The 21,059-nt window shown below is 37.4% G+C and overlaps 1 protein-coding gene across 6 annotated transcripts in view; it reads right to left on the bottom strand.

The window, feature by feature from the left end:
* Positions 1 to 21,059, bottom strand: part of NLN (neurolysin) — a 104,237-nt gene that overhangs the window by 40,478 nt on the left and 42,700 nt on the right. For 2 of the 6 annotated variants that reach the window (XM_007103299.3, XM_007103300.4), the window contains exons 2-6: positions 17,488 to 17,747; positions 13,595 to 13,743; positions 5,173 to 5,280; positions 2,545 to 2,647; positions 1,795 to 1,955 (exon numbers count right to left, since the gene is read on the bottom strand). In XM_007103299.3, coding sequence (XP_007103361.1) covers positions 1,795 to 1,955; positions 2,545 to 2,647; positions 5,173 to 5,280; positions 13,595 to 13,743; positions 17,488 to 17,747 — 781 coding nt within the window. Of the gene's footprint in view, positions 1 to 1,794; positions 1,956 to 2,544; positions 2,648 to 5,172; positions 5,281 to 13,594; positions 13,744 to 15,183; positions 15,253 to 15,589; positions 15,700 to 17,487; positions 17,748 to 21,059 lie in introns of those variants that run through there. The other 4 variants (XM_028492943.1, XM_028492944.1, XM_028492942.2 and 1 more) reach the window with 4 other exon arrangements.

The raw sequence follows: 21,059 nt of genomic DNA, 5'->3' as shown, positions 1-21,059 counted from the left end.
GTATAGGAATGGAAGGTGAGGACACAGATGCTGTCAAGTGGGAAGCTGGTAATCCTCGTGATATCATGGATAACACTTGTTAAAATTGTTGCTCGCCATAACTTGGAAGGCAGGCCAGTCACCTACTGAGTCTTAGCTCTCGGGTAATTGTTTGGGAAAACTAATAATGTTGGTGTCTGTTTGTTGGTATTTGTTGCTTTTGGAAAGATTACATGAGAGAGAGCTCAAGTGAGGATTGGTCAGTTTGCAAAGATGGAGGGAACAGGGTTCTGCTAAGAGAGGTTCTGCCTGTGGCCCCTGATGTGGGGCTTCAGGTGACTGGAAAAGGTAATTGCTCTGTTCTCCAGAGACCAGGAGAAAAGACTGCCACTCAGAGTTACTGAACTGTGAAGATTAGTGTGAGGGTGCTGCCTTCTTCCTCAAGCCTACTGTTTCAGGGGGCCCTGAAGCAGACTCCATTAAACTGAAGAACAGCAGGATGGATACCATACAGGAGCCCGTATATAAGAAAAGATATGGTGGATTTGAGGACTATGACCCAAAGCGGTATTTGGGTCTTGTTATTTTAACATGAATCTGATTGGAAGCAAACAGGTAAGAAAGCTATTAAGTTTTTGAGGGAATTTTATTACCCAAGATATCATTAAGCCTGGCCTACAAAAGCAAGCCTCAGGCTTCAAAACTGGCATCAGCAGGAATCTATACCAGCAGCTGCCCAGGATACAGTCACGGAGGGTAACGGACAAGAAAGAATTCCCTGCAGGCCAAACCAGGGGCCATGGCATACAATTGCAAAAGGAATTCCTGCTAGAAAGGAGAACCCAGTAAGTCCAACGGGCTATCCCAGGAACTTCACCAGAGCTCGGAATCCTCACAATTCCTGCTAAATTGTTTCTGAAAATTGGTATGGGCTTGCTTTGTTTCCCATTCTTTCCTTTTCCAAACGGGAGTCTTTAGTGTGGTTTTCTGTTCCTATTCTACCACTGGGTACGTGCTGGAGGTGAGCGGGCCAGACAAGTTTTCTAACCTTTCACACGTGGCCAGATCACGAGAAGGTATAACTTGGGAGGGCTGTGTACCACTCACAGATCCTGGTCTTTGAGCTAAAGGCAGTAACTGGTTGGGATCTGACATATGGTGAATGGGTTCTATGTGGGGAAAAAAGGGTGCTCAAGATTACTAGGATAGCCAGAGAGGCAGACTGTGGTGAAGCTGGCTAGTTGACTCTAAGAATTCATTTCTAATTCTTCCTTTTTTTCCTTTTAGTAATAGAATGCCCTCAGCTGAGCAAATGGCTATCAACTGAAGACTATATTTCCCAGTGTCCCCTGCAGCTAGATACAGTTATATGATGGAATTTGGGTCAGTGGGATGTGAATAGAGTTGATGGATGTCATTTCCAGGTCTTCTTCTTAAAGATGCTTGCTCTGTGTTTTATTTTCCCTCTTCCTAACAGGCTGGAAAATGGTGACAACTGCCTTAGAAGTGACTTGTTGAGGAGAGAGAGGTATCCCGCCAGCCCTGGACTGTTGACTTGGAAGAAGAATACAACTTTTAGTTTCTTTAACCCATTCTATTTGTATTAGAACAGCTTAGCCTGTGGCCATACCAAGCAGGTTGCCAACGAACAAGGAAAAAGGTGTCTTGTAAGTCTGAGGATTTGGGAGGCATAACCTTCACACAAATAGAAATTCTCACAGAGGAATCAGCCTCTGATTCAACATTGGTAAACAAAGCAAACCCTTTTCTTAAAATCTTCCATAAAAACAAAAGAAAGACAAACATTTATAGTACCTCTTTGCATCTTGTATTAAAAGCCATTTCCATCTTCCTTCTGGTTTCAGGGATACAACATTTCTTCATGACAGGAAAATAGTGTGGATATTTTAAGGTAATTTTATACTTGTCCTCATCTGTCTTTTCCAAACTGTCAATGAAATCATCAGGAAGAGCACCTGCAAAAAAATCATTTTCTCATACTTCAATTTTTCCACTCATTATTGGTTTAGAAGATCTAGGAATTTTGTGGAGTAATTGAAATTCAAGTAAAATAATGACAATCCTTATACTATCGCTTTGACGTTATTGTAATGGGGGTGGCAGTTAGAGGACAGGTGGCCTGGGAGATGGTAATTCAAAATGTGAACAGGCTTCAGTGCACTTGTATAGATGGTGTTTTGATGAAGAACAGGCAACATTAAGCCAAGAAAAATCCATCACAGAATAAGGAAAGACTAGTTTAAGTTACAATGTAGAGGACATTGTGAGGCAAAAAAAAATTCAAAGCACTGAAGGCTGTTAAACACTAGCATGAGTTACCAAGAAAGATTATGAAATTTCTTCTGGACTGTCTCTAGAAACAGTATATATTCTTATAGCCTAAAATCTAGATGTGGTTTGGTTGTGTTTTTTGTAGAAGGGGTGGTGGGTTCTGTAGAAGGTACATTTTAAAAAGAATTCTTCTAACTTTGATTTGGCAAACTGTGAGGTGACATTATTTGCCTAAATTACAGATTTAATCTCTAAAAAACAACAAAACTTTACCAAGTTCAGCCTTGGAAAATTCAAGGAAGGTATCATCCTCATTGAGGTTTTTGTTAAAGTCAATACATAGCTCACTCGTTCTTTTCTTCATTGCTTTAATTTCCTGAAACAAAGATACAAATACAGGACCTTAACAATAAAATGAAATTTTCATTTTTATTGCCATCAGTCAAGTAAGTTTCACTTTTATATGAAGACTGGGTTCTGTACCCAACTCTCAGGAAGTACTTTCTTAGAGATGTGCTTGATACCATAGTTTTCTGCAATCTTCTACATTGTGTCTATGAGTATTTGTATGTAATAGTACAAAAAAGCAATCCTGGTGATGTGTTAGAAATTAGGCATAAATTTGTAAGAACTAAATACATTGAGGAGGTATAGTCAAAGCAGAGTCTGGCATATAGCACATACACAATAAGTAGCTTGCTGAGTGAATGAATGAATCTAGTAGCCTGTTAATAATTAACACTTCTAATCTTTCCAAATTCTAAATTTTAATTTAGTAAATCAGTATTGGGTACTGAAGTAAGCCAAGAGATAAGAACCGAATAATTACTTCTATGGTTCCTTTGGAAAACAAGATATGTCTTAGTTTTATAGAGCGTTTGCAAATAAAGGCGATTTATGGGCCCTAACATTTACATAAAAAGTACTAGGTGGGAAAAAAAAGTATTAGCTGGGAGATCAAAGGAAGCAACAGAAAGAACACCACAAGAAAACACATGAGATAATTACCCTGTCCCACTCTTCTAAAAGTGCTAGATAATAAAACTTACATAAACCGCACACTTTCTCAAAGTGTGCTTCTGACCAGAAGCATCAACATCACCTGGGAACTTGTTAGAAATGCTCTCTTTTTTTCTTTTTAAATAAATTTATTTATTTATTTATTTTTGGCTGCGTTGAGTCTTTGTTGCTGCGTGCGGGCTTTCTCTAGTTGCAGCGAGCGGGGGCTACTCTTCATTGCAGGGCGCTGGCTTCTCATTGCGGTGGCTTCTCCTGTTGTGGAGCATGGGCTCTAGGCGCACGGGCTTCAGTAGTTGTGGCACACGGGCTCAGTAGTTGTGGCACGTGGGCTCCAGAGCACAGGCTCAGTAGTTGTGGCACATGGGCTTAGTTGCTCCGTAGCATGTGGGACCTTCCCAGACCAGGGCTCGAACCCGGGTCCCCTGCATTGGCAGGGTGATTCTTAACCACTGTACCACCCAAGTCCAGAAATGCCAATTTCGAGACCCATACCATACCTGTGGAAACACAAACTCTCAGAGGTGGGGCCCTGTATAATCAGAGCTTTAACAAGCCCTCCAGGTAATGTGTATACACAATAAATTTGAGACTTAACACATACTGTGCAGTGTCATTTTTGGACACTCTGGTCATGTCCCCAGCTCCCTTCCACTTCTCCCCAACTCTACAGCAGCCATGCAATTTAGGTGGGACCGGATCCTATCTGAAGTCCAGGGTGTGACCTCTACACCAGTCAGGTAATCCCATCCTCACTGCAGCAGTGACTGGTTCAGGGAACCCAGGCCTGGCATTCCCCTGACTAAAGAAGGATTCAGGATTAGGCATGTGATCCCATCTGGGCCATTAAGACATGAGGGGAGGTCTAATGGGGGCTTCTCTATGTCCTTCTGGATGGTGGGGTTTTTATATTTGCAGCCATTTTAGTGATAAAAGGAAGCCAGCCTTTGGATAACTAACACTGAAGGAGACAGAGTAGAGAAATAGAAAAATGAGGTGGCCAATGACACCACTGAGCATCTGACTCAAACTAACTCCTGAACCCCAACTACCTCTGGATCTTCCGCTTATACAAGCAAATAAAATTCTTCTATTGTTTGGACTGTTTCAACAGGGTTGACTAATATAATGTTCATGAAGGCAAAGCGAGATCAGTCACACTTCTCCTGTAACTAGGATGAAGAAGATACGAGGTGTCTGAAGGGCATTCTGGTGGAGGAAAGGTGCCCATATCTCAGTGGTGCCTTCACATGTATCTACCATGCTGACATCACTCGGTTTGAATTTCTTTCCAACTTGTTTCCAGTCCTACTGGCGAGAAGAATAACCTGGAAATAAATTATGGGTTATATATCCTGTCCAGAAGAATGAGTTAATTCTGCAGCTGAGTTTACTTCTGAAACTGAAAGATCTGAATGGTATTAGACAAAGGAGAAAGTCTGAAAAGCTAATCTCTCCGCCTTTAAGGAGCATATATTACTCACAGGGTATTCCATTCCAAAATGCTGGTTTGAAAACTCTCCATCATAGGGATTTTATTACCAGTGCCCTATCTCTTTATGAACAAGGGAGTAAGAATACAAATCAACTATTAAGATCTGAACTAGCCACCAGAGAATGTACACTAGAGCAGGGAAAATAAGCCTGGCACACATGAAACAAATAAAACCTTGACAGGATTAAAGAACAACCAAGTTATCAGTTGTTTGTCAGCCATCATGAGGTTAATAGGAGTTGTGGAATTTAAAATCGTTGACTACTAAATACATTGTAAGCTGATTTGTATTATTTCCCATATTACAAACATGTGTTTCCCTATTTCCTGTTTTTTGTTGTACTTTATTTATTCTTTTGTTTTCTAATAAGAAAAGGAAACAAACTCACATTTTGTACTTGTTCTGGAAGATGGAGCCCATTCCTTTTTCCCATTTTCACTGATTTTTCCAAGTATCGTCTGGCTTCAGGCTTTATCTTTCCCAGATCACACGTTTCCTGAAATTAAAGAATGTGACAACCTCTTTGATTTCTGTTACAACAGTGCATGGGTAAATTATAAACTATGAGGCCACAGCAAAATTTATTCATCATCTCTGGTGGGCTATGAAGTATGTAGGTGATTATGAGGCAGGTCTTTTTGAAAACCTATGTTCTTTTATGCTTTAGTGAGCTTCTGCTTATTTAAAACTGAAAAATTAAATAAATAAAAAGCTAACCAGAATTTCCTTGCCTTGCATCAGAATCAAGCGTGCCTGTACCACTTGAAAATGTGATAATAGGGAACATTTGCATAATCTCATAAAACATTCTTTATGACTGAGTAGTCTTTTTCACAAAACATATTTCTTATCACAAATCATCTGGATTTAATTTTCTATCGTTTGCTAACCTGGTTCCACTTGAGAGGCAAAAATAGAAATAATGGGCAAATTCTACAAAAATGGAGAGTAGGACTCTTTTGCCAACATACTAAACAAGGACAGCTGGATAGAACCCCAGCAAAAGGCTTCCAACACTTCAAAAATGCCTTACTGTCATTTGGTAAGAGAGATCAAGGGACCACATCAAGCTGCATATGGACAAGTATCTGGGGAAAATGAGTTAGCACTGCACAAAGAGGAGGATAGCTGGACAGTACATGTGAACCTATATGCAGCAATGCAAACAACACTCACTCAAAAGGACGGAGGACCCTGAAGGAGAGTGGAAAATTCCCCCGGCTACAGCAAGATAGTAAACACACCAGATATTTCTTCAAAACAAGTGGCAGAATATACATGGCACATCTGGGTGGCTGGTTAGTTTGTGGTCCCTGGGAGGAAAGGGGCTCCAGACAGATTCAACAGGTGCAAAGGATTCAATGTGGTTGAGAGCCAACGAGGGACTTCTGTCTCTAGAGCCTTAGAGCCCTTGCAGCCTCAGAGACCTACTCTGGTTGCACTCTCTCCATGCAAGACTTGGGCTGTTCACCCCAAGCTTTATATTTTCCCACCTAATCAGATCTTTAAAAGGACTGTGCTTAACTTTAGAGTCTGCATTTTAGACTGCTGGTAAAAGGCTCTTGCTGCAATAGGTCTGTCATTTTTTATATTTTGTTGCAGCAGGTACACAGAGAGTTGTATTTTAACTGAGGGTCCTACTTAATACAACAATCTGTATCTCACTTTACCTGCCGATAAATAATTTTGTGTCATAGTACTAAAGCACTTGTTATGCATACATTACGCACAGTTTCCTCTGAGTTTATTCTCAGTGGGGGCAGAGAACTGTTATAGACCCCTTTTTCCATGATAACCCCTTCTGTGCCCTTGGAGAATTTCTGAGCACGCTGGCATGAGTGGAGTGGGAACCCTCCCTAGCTGGTATTGGCACATACTGGGATCCTGGCAGCAAGTGCCTGCAAAGGCAAGAAACCCAGAATGGCTAGGGAGATAGCTGGGCTGTGGGCTGATTCCCTCAGAGATGGCCAGCAGTTCAAATCACAGTGTTCATATGGATGTGATTAACGTGGGTTGACTGAGGCTGGCTTTAACAGCACCAGGAAGTCTGTTCTGAGATACAGGGCATGGCAACAGGAGTCCCTAGACAGGATGATACTCCAAGTTGTAAGACTGGGGAGGATCTAGGCAGTAGCTATATGCAGTGGAAGAGAGGAAAAAAAAATCCCTGGTGAGCAGGGCCCAGCAAGGGCTGGGTACACTGTGAGGACCCAAGTGATCAGGTTGAGGTCCAGAGCAGAGGACCTTCCCACCTGGGCAGTGGGCCAAGGCAGAAGCAAGGCACACAGCTGGACAGCAGCATGGGTTTTTGGGTTCCTGGCATTCACCTGGTCACATGTGGCCCTGAGCTTAGGACAGAGGCTCATCATAAGCCTCACCAGCTGATGTAAGCAGAATTCTTACTCTACTCCAATGCTTGATCAGGATGGGCTCTCATACTCAGTGGGCCTGGACTTGCCATATCTGGGAGTAGCAGGGCTGCTTCTTCAGAAAGCCTGAACGTGTACTCGGCACAGTAAACTCAAAACTCCTGGTCTAAATTAGGTAAAACGACCTATCTCCCCAAATAGGTAATCCAAGTGTAAACAGGTAGAAGGATGTTCTGAGAAAAATCAGCTCTGAATTAGGTCTAATTAAATATGAACAAATTACCTGTACTGAAATATTCGACTTACCACAAAAATGACACTTAGCAAAAATCTGATTCAATTATATCCAGACACCCTTTGCCAGTCAGACTCTGAGGTCTTGGGAAATCTCCGGAGGGCTCTGGTAGGAGTAAAGCATGTCTAAAATGTGCTTCTAAAGCACATTCCTGTCCCAAAGCTGATCATAATAATATTCTCCCTTATAATCTCCAGGCAAGGTCAGAATTACTGCCCAAGGATTTTCTAAGAGGGAATCAGCCAACGCTTCTAGATTGCTCTGCCACAGTTGCATCTTCCTTCCTGAAAAAGAATTTAATCCCCTTGAATCTGAACCAGGTCTCATGCCTCTTTGGGGGAGTAGGGAACTAAAGTTCTCTGAAGTAATTTTCAAATTTATATAATCTGACAGCAGGGGATCTTATTTTAAACTCTGTGATGACAAGCTTTAGTTTTCCCCATCTTCCTCCTGTAACTAAGAACTTTTATATAAAAGTGTGAGTAAATACACACACACGTTCTTACATGTATGCTTATATACTAATTTCACAGACAAGAAAATTGAGGTTAAATGACTTCTCCAATATCACACAGCTGTTTAGTGGTAAAAATGGGGAAATAAATTCTTTTATATTTGCAGTGTCTCTCCCTTTTTTTCTGTTTTTTTTGTTTTGTTTTGTTTTTTCAGTCACATTTGCTGTCAGGTTTCTTTCTTTTTTTTTTTTTTTCCTATCCTACTACTGTGAATAGGATGTTCTTAGGCAGCTGCCTGCACTCTGGACAGGAGAGCTGCAGAAAGGCCTCTTGCTGACTCCTAACTCAATACCCTATCATGAGTCTCTGCTTTTGAGTGGGCCACAGGCACAGTGAGGACACGGAGAGGGGAACCGCACTGCATGAAGACACATTTTAACTGAGACCAGTTCTGTTCCATTCAACAACCATTTACTGAGCTCCAATTTACGTCAGGCACTAGGAAAACAAAGATGAATATCCTTGAGGCTAAGTCACATGAAGGGAAAAAAAGATATATCAGCAAATAATTTTAATATCATGCAGTGAGTGAAAAGAGAGTAAGTATTGTACTTGAGAAGCACAAAAGAGGGACAACTGGCTAACGGGGAAACTAAGGCAAGGTAGTTGATGCTTTATATTGGATCCCTTGGCTTTTAAGAGCCTGACAAAGGTACAAGGTTCAGTAGTATTATGACCAATGACTAGACCTATGCATTTCAAAATCAAGAAGGCATGGTAAGTAGAGGGAATTACCACTGCTATGTTGAATTTTGCACAGAGCTTTTCCTCTTTAAAAAAAATTTTTGTTTTCTTTTTTTTTTTTTTAAAAACTGTGGTTTTAAGGCACTGATTCTTCCACAGCTGGTAGATCACATAATGCTTAAAAGCATCTATACTTAATCCTGTGACCTATTCATTTACACTGTAACATTAAAACTTTTCTGTTTAAATTACTAATTGGCTAAGATGAACTGGCAAAGACCAAATTCCACAGCTCTGAAAAAAATATAAATAATATTACAATAGATAATTGTATTTCTCAATTTAGCTTGTATAATTCACTCAATTTCACTAAAGAATACCTTTCCTGTACTTACTACTCAGTAGGCCACTGGAATAAAATATTACAGGCCTGGGTTGTTTCAACATGGAGACATTGTACATTTTTTCTCACCAATGTGGCTTTTTTGATCTTTGCAGGATTTTTAGCCAATGATCGAGAAGCCTTTGTCAGCACAGGGAAACACCAAGACTTGAGTCCATACTGCTGGCTTTTGATACCTGGACATTTTTTAGCTAAAGGGAAGAGGACATCCTTGTTTTTCACTTCTTTTTTTTTCTTCTAGAAAATTAAGAATTAATTTTAGAATTAAGGATACATTAAATGTTATATTTTTATGTAATATTTGAAATCTACAAATGACTATAACTACATATATATGTTTTGAAGACAAATTAAATCCACCCTTAAACTTATGAAATACAGTATTAAAACACTGTTGCCTTTATCTATGTAACAGGTAACCACTCTCTTGAATTTTGTATTATGCATTTTCTTCCAGTATTACCACTTATGTACACATTGTTTAGTTTTGCTCCTTTTTGGCCTTTTTATTATTTTTATTTTTAAATGATATCATGTTGTATGCAGTGTTCTGCAATTTCTTTTTTTCTTTCGTTGTTCCTAAGATTCAGCCATGCTGTTGCATGTTGCTGTAGTTTATTTCCTTCACTGCTATAAAACATCCCATTGTAAATCTACTACAATTTATTGCTCCATTTTCCTGTGGATGGAAATCTGAGTTGTTTCAGTGTCTTGCTATTATAGATAATGTTGTTATGAATACATGTCCCATGTCACCTGTGCACAAATGCAAACCTATTTCTAGGTAAATGCTGAGGTGGGGGTGGGGAGGGTATGCTAAGTTACGGAGAATGTAAGATCCAACTTCATAATATTAGATTTTTCTCCGAATTAGTTATTACTATTATTTAAAAAATTATTTTACACCTTTACTAGCAGTGCACAAATATTCCCATTGATTCACATCCACATAGATACTTGGCATTGTCAGACTTGTTCATTTTTGCCAATCTGGTGAGTGAAAAATGGTATCTTATTGCGGTCTTTATTTGAACTTCCCTGACTTAATGAGGTTAAACATCTTTTCATATGTTTAATTGCCATTTGTGTTTCATCTGAAATACCTTTCATGTCATCTGCCCATTTTTCTATTGGGATGTTTGTCTTTTTTACTGATTACAGTAGCTCTTTATATATCCTAGGTACTAATGCTTTGCTAGTTTCATATTTTGTAAATTTCTTTTTTTAGTATTTGAGTATTTTTTTAATATTAGTATCTTTTCACTTTATTAATAAAAGTTCTTTATTTTAATCTAGTTATGTTTATCAGCCTTATATTTTACAGTTAGCACTTTTGATGTCTTGTTTAAGAAATACTTCCCTGATCAGATGTCATAAAGGTATATTTCTATATAAACTTCCAGAAGCTTTAAAGTTTAACTTTTTAAGACTTTAATCCATTAGGGATTGTTTTTCATTTAGTTGTGAAGAGCAGTCCAGTATTTTTTACCCCACATGGATAACCCATGTCCTTGCATCAATTACTGAAGGCCTGTTTTTTGGATCTGTCACCGTTTCTCACTCTAGTTTGAAGAACATTTACTAAGTGTTTACTGTACTTTGTACCAGGCACTCTGCCAGAGATGCAAAATAGAATCAAATGTGACACCTCCCTCCCTTGAGGGTTTTAATGTAAAGTCTACAGGATTTCTGGCAAGCATTTACCAGCCACTTCTATGCTTCCTGGAAAGTTACCATTTCTGAGCCTCAGTTTCTCTACTAATAAAAAGGGATACTTCATAAGATTGGTATAAAAGTTAACTTAGATAACTATATTGCTATACAAATGTAAAGTAGTATTACTAGCCACACTTGGGAAGGAGGTAGGAAGACTATAGCACACTGGTTAGTCTCATGCTCTACTATGATTTCATCCATCCATTTAGTCAACAAACTGCTTATTTTAAAGGTTTTGAAACATGACTGCAAATCAGATGATACTTCCTAGACTGTGATGTGGTGCCCCTTGAATCCGGGTAGATCGTAGCGACTAGTCCATCAGTATGGTATTACAGAAGTGATGCTACACGACTTCTGAGACAGGTCATAAAATGCAATGCAGCTTCTGTGTAGTTTATTGTAACATCCGCGTTGAAGCCCTCTGTCTCCATGAAAGAAGTCCTACCACCCTGACACTGTCATGCTGTGAGGAAGTCCAAATTAGTCTACATAAAGACACTACATGGAGGTGCCCTAGGGGGACACGAAGAAAGAGATACCTGGTTAGCCTCTACATGCTACAGCTCCAGCCACCACTGCCTGAAACCACATGCAAGACCCCAGAGCTGCCCAACTAATACCTTTCTGAATTCCTGATCCACAGAAACTATGAGAGAAGATAAAATGATTGTTGCTATGTTCAGCCACTAAGTTTTAGAGTTACATATTTCACATCAACAGATAACTAGGATGTTTACTGAGCACAGATTTTGCCATAAAGAACTGTGAAAAGTAATTTCACATTTCTATTCATCAATATTAAGTGAAAAATAACATAAGAGCTAAAATAACATTTTATATCTAATTAAGATAATACATTTGATTATTGCCTACATTGGTGGTATCTTGAGACCTCAATATTATTCAGAGCACCCTCATTTTAGGAGAGCATGCCTGAAATTGATGACTCTACATAAATTTAAAATCCTATTACCCAGCCTAAGGAAGGCTTCATGTATTATATCATGGTAGCCCCATTTTATTTACGGTGTTACAGGAAAAATTAAATACAAGATTTAGATATATCTAACTTTGTCCTTTAGGTATGAATGGGATGAGATTTACCATCTATTAAAGTGTCCAACTCTAGCAGAAAACTGATTCTGATAGTTCTAGATTTTTAAAAATACTGACTAAAAAATGTAACTATTTGTCAAGGAAGGTATTTAAATTCACCAAATAAGCTCCAATTCATAAGCAAACACAATAGTTATTTTAAAAATTATTCTGATGTAGCCTTAACATTCTAAATGCCCCTGAAATTGTTCACACAATAATCCACATGTATGAGAATAAACTCCTGTGGAAAGAGGAAAAATTATGGAACTAAATCTGAAACTATTATAAATTAATATAATAAAACACTGAAGTGAACCAGCTCAAGTAAATGAACAAATCTGATAAATGCACTGGTGTTTATGAGGTCACTTACAGTGTGCTAGGCTGCTGTCTCGTCTACTAAGCAGGCAGCAATTTGTTCCCAAATTTAGTGGGATCAGATGCCAATATATACAAAATTTAAAAGTATAACAAAGAAATCTAAAGAGACAAACCTCCCATATCTTGATAACATTTGTAAGAATCAGAAACGGTGGAAAAGTAACAAAAACATTAGACTCAATAACATTAAGATTGCAATACCTTTTTGAGGCTAGAAAATCCCAAATGAGAACTTAGAAGTCAGGATGAAAAAGAATTAATCAAAGGAAATTAGAAATGTGGGGGAAAAGCTCTATAGTACATATATAATATCCAGATAGAAAAGAAATTAAATTGTTTTGGGATGAAGTAAAAATAGGAGACTATAAGGGCCATGATTTGAATTGTACAGAATAACAACTGAAGCTAAAAGTTGAAAAGAGAATAATTTAACTAGCAAAAAATAGTCATAGTTATTTTAATTTATGTTATTTTTATAGTGCCAAAGATGAACAATTATGAACCATCAGAGATGAACATAAATTAAGGGTGAAAAACGTTTGTCTGACGTGAGAAAATAGGCAGCATGTACATCTTACATGTCTAAATAAATAAATTCTGGATTACATATTCTACAGTGAGTTACAAGTAAAACATTTGAAATAAAACTGCTTTTTATTTCAATTCCTGTCATAACTTGCTAAAAAGAACACAAATTTTGAGATTTTGCATATACAACGTGCAAAATTAAACAAAAATGCCTAGGATTGTAAAACACTGGTTGTTTTCCAAACAAACTGCTGAGTGCCATGAAAATAAAAATTCAAAGCAAAGACATGATGAAAATGCTAGGAAGCAAACCAACATTGTTGATGAAAAGACCCGAAATACTCAAGGCAGACCCACTTAGAGCTTTCTTAATCCATAATTCCTGTGAGTCCTGAAAAATGTAAAGATGATAGATAGGAATGTCTCTGGCATGCAGCATCAACAGTATGTCATCAGTATTATGGCCAAAACCACATGATATTTATAGATAACTCAACTCCATTTGCTTCTAGTTGATCTGATCTAATATAAACCTTGCAAAATTTTGAAAATTCAAAGAGGTTTTTATATCAAACCATTAAGTTCATGATGGCTAAAAAGCCTTAGACACTCTTTTATACTTGGTCTTAAAAATTTTAAGTGAATGTAATTAGTAACTTAACATAAACCTAAGTGATATAACACTATGTTGTGCCCACTATCATAATAATTAGAAACAAAATCTAGGAACATTCGAATACTTTTTATCATTGGTCAAAGGTTTTTACTTCTTTATTGTCATTTTTTTTCCTTTTAAAGGGAATTATAAGATCATTTACCTTTAAATGAACAATTCTCAGAAAGATATCTTCTCTCATGCTCATCTCGATATCAAAACGAGAAAGTCTTTTGTCTGCTTCTGTACTTGCTGCTCGTACTTCTTTGTCAGAGGAGACGTGCTGGGGAAAGTCTAGCATGGTTCGTTCCACTATTAACAGAGGAAAAAACCATAAGGACTCATTAAGTCAGTATTAAACAAAATACCTCGTACCTAGATGAATGATTATCCGAATGTAAGTTTTTCATTACATACTTTCCATAAAGGCTCCTAGGGCTATCAAGAAACAGCATCTAACACAGGACTTGGCTATTCCTGGGGCATTGTTAGGAACAATAAGGGTGTACACTGAGTACTTACCAAAGGATGTTTAGTGTGCAATTTATTAACTGGGAATGTAGAAAAAAAAAAGATGTAGCCCTTTTTTAAAAAATTTTTATTGGAGTATAGTTGATTTACAATGTGTTAGTTTCAGGTGTACAGCAAAGTGAATCAGTTACACATGTACATATATCCACTCTTTTTTAGATTCTTTTCCCATATAGACCATTACAGAGTATTGAGTAGCGTTCCCTGTGCTATACAGTAGGCTCTTATTAGTTATCTATTTTATATATAATAGGGTGTATATGTCAATCCCAATCTCCCAATTTAAAAGATGTAGCTCTTGGGGACTTCCCTGGCGGTCCAGTGGTTGAGACTCTGTGCTTCTATGGCCGGGGGTATGGGTTTGATCCCTGGTCGGGCAACTAAGATCCTGAATGCTGAGCGATGTGGCCAAAAATAAAGAAAAGAAAAGAAAAGAAAAGATGTATTGATAGTTCTTATACTGAGGCATTTTATAGTCTGGGAGTCGGGGGTAGGGAACAGTACATGAAAAGATAACAATACAAGACAGAGCAGCTTAGCTGTCAAATGAATGGGACAGAAACTCAAAGGCTGCAATACCGAGGGCTGGGGCATTATGCCATGCCTTGTGGAGAAGGCTGGATCTTAGAGGATGGGTGGGGTGAGAGGAAGAGCTCAGCTGGGGACTGGAGAAGTAGAGACTGAAAGCATGGGGACTGGCAAACAAACAGGATGTTTAAGAAACAAGCAGGCCAATTTAGTGGGATGGGGCTTGTTTAGAAAAGAAGTTCTTAACCTTTATGACAGACTCCTTAGAAAATCTAATCCAAGTTATGGACCCTCCCCCAAATGCAAACATTCATACAAATATAAAAAGCTGCATACAATTTCAGAATTCTCAGAAATCTCAGTGGACATATTCAGTTAGCAGCTGAATACTGGGGTTATTCTTGTTAAATGATGGTAGTAATGTCATCTGCTCTTATTTTCACACATCAAAGTTGGTTGTTGGGTTTTTCAAACATTTGCATTTTGATTTTAATTAGGCAAAAATCTGATGTCAGTGAATTAATCCATACTACAGCAAAAAAAAAATCAGTATGGTTTATAACCATAGTTGTGGTTATGCTGTGACAATGAATACATTTTAATTTTACTATCTTTAGCACTTTGAAGGTATTATAAATAGGTTACATTTACACATGTGATATATGGTAGACAGTAAAGCTATCCTTTACATACCATGGAATTGTCCAGTTAAACAAGCTACCTTATGCATATCAGTCCTCTTAAAACATTGTCACAAAGAAAGCTGTAAAAAAATTGCCACAAATCAATAACTTCATAGTGTCCGTTTTTAAAAAATCAAATTAGATAATTATTATTTTAGGATTTAATATATCATTTTTGTCCCTTGATTAAAGAAAGAATAGAATGTAAGATTTAATATTTAATACATAGCACTTGTTTAAGTGAGTTAACTAGATAGTCACAATTTCTGTTAACTTTTAAAAATTAGCTCAAAAAGGTATTAAGAAGGAATCAAAATTGCTCAAGAACTTAAATGAGCAGAACAAAATGCAGGAGTCTAAAACTGGAAACATATTCTTAAACAAACAATAATATTGAAAACCATTTCCTTCCTTACTTTGCCACAAAGACCTGGAACACTTATGTTCTCACTGCCAAACTATAAACAATGCTGATGCCCGGTACCTGACACTGGACAAATGGGGTTTTAACAGCTACTGCAGGAGGCTGAGAACATACACAGATAAGAGAAAGTTAGTCTTTAAAAATCTATTCCGAAACTCAAACATTTTTATGATTAACCTATATAGATAAATTTACAGGAGAGGAAGAAAAAATATCACAAAACTAAAGGTATATTTAAAAGATGTATGATTGGGAGAAAAAACATAATTTAAGATAATTCTGTTTTAAAGATTTTTTCCCCCACTTTTTACATTTGCTAAATGCATAAGCTACTAGGCTGGCACACCGTCTTAGTCATAAGTGACTGAAGAAGTGAGTATGTGAACCAAGGACAAACCACATACAGGGTGGGAGATGCACACGAAATTGCCTGCTGGGAAAGCTCTGCTGAATGGGGACTGCCTCCATTCCTTTGACTTTAACTATAAGACCAACCAGACTTTTTTTACCGAAGAGTTTAAGCTCAAGGCCTGTAGCAAGATTTAGTGGCTATTAATGAGAGTGAAGCAGTTGGTAGTAAGAGGCAGAAACTGAAACAGAAATGCAGAGGGAAGAGAAAGTAGCCAAGTCCCTATTATGGTGGGACATAGGGTAGGGAACTCTTGGTGGGGAAAAAGAGATGACTAGGTCACGAGGGCTGTGCAGGACTTTGGACAACCTTCCAAATTCCAGAATCCATACAAATGCTTATGATAATTCAGTTCTACAGACAACCTATGTTCTTATGATGCCTGGCTATACAGCCAAGGTTGTTTAGCCATAATTATCCTACAAAATATATCCAATTCTTTGAGAAAACTGGCATGAATCTTCATTCCTTACAACTCAAAGGGTTTAATACTTATATTATTAAAATAATATATTTTAAGTGTAGGAAAATAGAGAAAAGCATGAAGAGTAAATGAAAAATCAACTATAAACCTGAAAAAAAAAATGAATGGCTGCTTCCAAATAATACACTGTTCTCTGAGAAAGATCACTTAAAATATCAAATTTATCTCAGCTCCATTATCAATTGTTCTGAAAGTCTCCTTTGGATCATTTATCTTTGTGATCATTGTTTTAATCCATATATTGGTATTTAGACAGGTGGGACAGGTGGACAATATCTTAAAAAAAAATACAAATGTATAAAAATGCACCCATTATATCCCTACTGAAATATTAATGATAAACTAAATTTAATGTGTTCATTTTTATAATAACTTTAAAGAATTCACGTTTAACTAAAAGTGATCTATAAATCACAAAAATACTATAAACCTAGTACCAAAAATATTGGCCATTATTAAAATTTGTTTTCTTTCTCTGTCCTTTTAATGTTATTAAATACTTCTCCTAAACATGATTTTAATGGCTACATAATGTTACAGAGGGTGAATGTACCATAATTTATTTAGCTATTCTACTTGTTGACACTTAGGGGTTGTTTCCAAGCTTTTGCTATGATAGAGTACCTGTTTATACATAAGTTTATACATGATTTTTCCTATATCTGATTATTTACTTAGATTATGCCTAGATGTGGAATTAATTACAGGGCTAGGGTATGAACTTCTTAAAAGTTTTGATATATATTGCTCTCCAGAAAGCAGTTGTAATGAGAGTGTACATTTTACAGCACCTCTGCCACATAATAAAATATTTTAACTCAGGTAATATAAATAATTCTAAGCAATTATGAATCATTAATCATTTAAGCAATTACAAATCATTATGTAAAAATCAATGTCTTGTAAAATTGGAAAATGAATTGCCAAGACAGGAAGCATAAAATGGTTTATGATGCCCACAAAATGAAATATTGATGTGCTTTTGCATCCTACCCACCTATATACTTCACTTCTACATCTGCCAGTGCCTGCAAACAGTTCTCGTAAGTTACTTCCTCAATGTCAAGCATGGCAATAGCATCGTACACCTGTTTGGTCTGTGCAACGAGCTCCTCAGTTCTTGTTCTAATTTGCTCTGGTGAAAGATCCCATCTTAAAACATTTCTGCCAGCTGCAGTATAGGAAGACATTGCCTGAAGAGGAGACATCACTTCTTTTCCTAAAGTCATTCTGAATAAAATCCTGGAACCACCAATTCTACGAAGAATCAGAAAAAAAGATAAAAATTAGGCATTTTGTTGGTCCAAAGTCAACACACAAATGTGTATTATCTAATTAAATTTTAAAGTAAAAAGAACTTTTTACTAAAATTGAGCAAATTTCTTTCAGGTGAGTACATATGCACAAAACTAATATTCTTTACTTTCTTGTTTTCTTGAATAGTTACAGAGTTAATGGAATTTGGACTTTCCAAACACTGAATTGCTTATGTAATTAAATCATATAGAGAAATAAAGTTAGGTGTCAAAGACATAATAATTGTCCTTTATAAATTAAACCAGTAATCTTTCTTAAACATTTTTCCTGTGCTAATATCCACCTACTATGTATGTAGAATCAATATTTTGATATTCAGCAAGGAAACATTTTCAAAATTCTTTCTATGTTGAACAACAATTTAAAAAATGTTTTACCAAAATTTCATGTGAATCAACTATGGCAATTTGAATTTAAGACTTAAAAAATAAAATTTGGTATAGCTATGGCATTATCCTAAAAGATAAAGGAATGATACCAACCCTTTACTCACTTAAAACACTGAAACTAAAAACTGATGCCATATGTGTGTATATATATTTATAATATATAATTCTAGAACTTATAAATAAAAATATAATTAATAGCTAACATTTATTGTGTTTGGGCACTGTACTAATTACTTTCCATTTATTAACTCAGTCCCTACAACAATGCTATGAGACAGACACTGTGGTTATTTCCATTTAGCCAAAGAAGTAACTAAAACACAGAGAAGTTAAGTAACTTGCCCAAGGTCACACAGCTGGCTACATGGTGGGAACTAGGATTAAAAACCAGGTAGTACAGATCCAGAACCCACTCTCTTAACCACAATACTAAACTTAATTCCTATTATCTTACAAGACCCCAAAACAACCATAGGCAGGACAATATTCCCTTTTAACAGATGATGCAGTTGAGACTCAGAGAGGCTAAGTGACATGTTTAATGTCATTTGTTCAACAAATATTTATGAGCAGGCACTGTGTCTGGTCATTGTGACAGGCACGAAGGATAAAAAGGCAAATTGACTGGGACCCTGATATTTATATCATGGAGAAGACTAATTGATAAACAGGCAATTGTACTGCATTGAGGTGAGTGCCATGATAGGGTAAACAGGGAGAACTCTGAAAGAGCACAGAAGGAGTTTTTCTAGAAAGATTTTCTAGAAGGAACGGTGAGCAAGCCAAGATCTGAAAAATGTGCAGAAATTATCCAAAGGTCAAAGGTTGTAAGGAAAGAAAAATCTGAAAAAGTAGGGACTAGAGAATGAAGAGCCTTGGCAATCATTTGAGTTCAAACCTACTCTGAAGGCAATGACAGAGCCACTGAAGGGTTTTAATCAGGTGAGAGATGAGAAAAGACATGCATTTTAAAGAAATCACTCAAATTATAGTGAGTTGAAATGTTTAGAAAAGAGAGATCATTCCCAGAGAGAAGCTATAATGGTAACTGGGGCATAACATTACGGTATACCTAACTAGGAAATAGGGGGAACTGGAGTGATTTAGTAGATATTCACTAAGAAGAATCAATGTGACTTGGTACTGAATGGATGTCGGGAGGAGGTGAGATACTCAAGGATAACATCCAGGCTTCTGTCTTGGAACCAGAGGGATGGACAGAGGATCTGTCGCTAAAACAGGGGACTCAGATGAAGGAGGGGGCTCTCTGGTGGGACAAAGGGAAATTCAGTTTTCGATGTGCCAAGTCTGAAGCGGCTGTAGTACACGTAAGTGGAATTCATTACTAGTAAATGTAATTGGAGGGGACTTCCCTGGTGGTCCAGTGGTTAAGAATCGGTCTTGCAATGCAGGGGATGCCGGTTCAATCCCTGGTTGGGGAACTAAGATCCCAGATGCCGTGTGCTGCAACTAAGCCCTGACGCAACCAAAAAAAAAAAAAAATAAATAGATATTTTAAAAAAATGTAATTGGAGTTACATGGGTGGTTGAACTAGCCCAAGGGAATTTGCGGAGTGAGAACAGAAGAACAACTGAGCTCTAACTCTAGTTTAACCATTGAGGTAGAAAGAAAACCAAGTAGGCTGGGTTCTAGGAATTGTGAAAAGTTAAGCACTGAAAAAGGGAGTGAATAACAGTATGAAATGTACAAATATCAAGAAAGACACAAGAGTGTTGAATTCAGCAACAGGAACGTCATTGATGACTGGCAAGAGCAGTGTTAGGGGGTGGTAGGAGTGGAAGTCAGATTACTATGATTGAGGGCTATGGAGATGGTAAAGAACCGGAGAGAGTGCACCTCAGCAACTCTCCATAGAGCTGGCTGTGAAAACAAGGAGAGCTAACGCAGTATAAGGGGCTGAGACGTACAAGGGTGCATTTTTAACATAGGAGAAGCCAGAATACTGATCCCCTTTAACTGTCTCTCCACGATAACTGATATTGTCTATGTGAAACATACTGGTTGATGGTTACACTCAAGGCTGGCAGACTATTTTCCAATGTATTTCCACATTTCTCCTTCAACCAGTTGAGTTATGTATTCACCAAGAGTCAAGTTCAAAATTGCTCCAAAACCTGTTTATGCTTACTATACTCATTTCCTTTTTTATTTTATAACAATTTTTTTATTGGAGTATAATTGCTTTAAAACGTTGGGTTAGTTTCCGCTGTACAATGAAGTGAATCAGCTATATGTATACCTATATCCCCTCCCTCTTGAACCTCCCTCCCCAGCCCCAACCCACCCATCTAGGTCATCACAGATCACTGAGCTGAGCTCCCTGTGCTATACAGCAGATTCCCACTAGCTATTTATTTTACACATGGTAGTGTATTTATGTCAATCCTAATCTCCCAATTCATCCCACCCTACTCTTCCCCCCATGTCCACATGTCTGTTCTCTATGTCTGTGTTTCTATTCCTGCCCTGCAAATAGGTTCATCTGTAGCATTTTTCTAGATTCCACATATATGCATTAATATACAATATTTGTTTTTCTGACATTTCACTCTGTATGACAAACTCATCTCTACGAATGACCCAATTTCATTCCTTTTTATGGCTAAGTAATATTCCATTGTATATATGTACCACATCTTCTTTATCCACTTATCTGTTGATGGACATTTAGGTTGTTTCCATGTCCTGGCTATTGTAAATAGTGCTGCAATGAACATTGGGTACATGTGTCCTTTTGAATTATGGTTTTCTCAGGGTGTATGCCCAGTAGTGGGATTGCCGAGTCATATGGTAGTTCTACTTTTAGGTTTTTTTTTTTTTTTTTTTTTTTTTGCGGTACGC

The sequence above is a fragment of the Physeter macrocephalus genome, chromosome 8, assembly GCF_002837175.3.
Source record: "Physeter macrocephalus isolate SW-GA chromosome 8, ASM283717v5, whole genome shotgun sequence".
Taxonomy (NCBI): Eukaryota; Metazoa; Chordata; class Mammalia; order Artiodactyla; family Physeteridae; genus Physeter; species Physeter macrocephalus.
The sequence above is the reverse complement of the archived record's forward strand: the minus strand, read 5'-3'. Positions and strand labels throughout refer to the sequence as shown.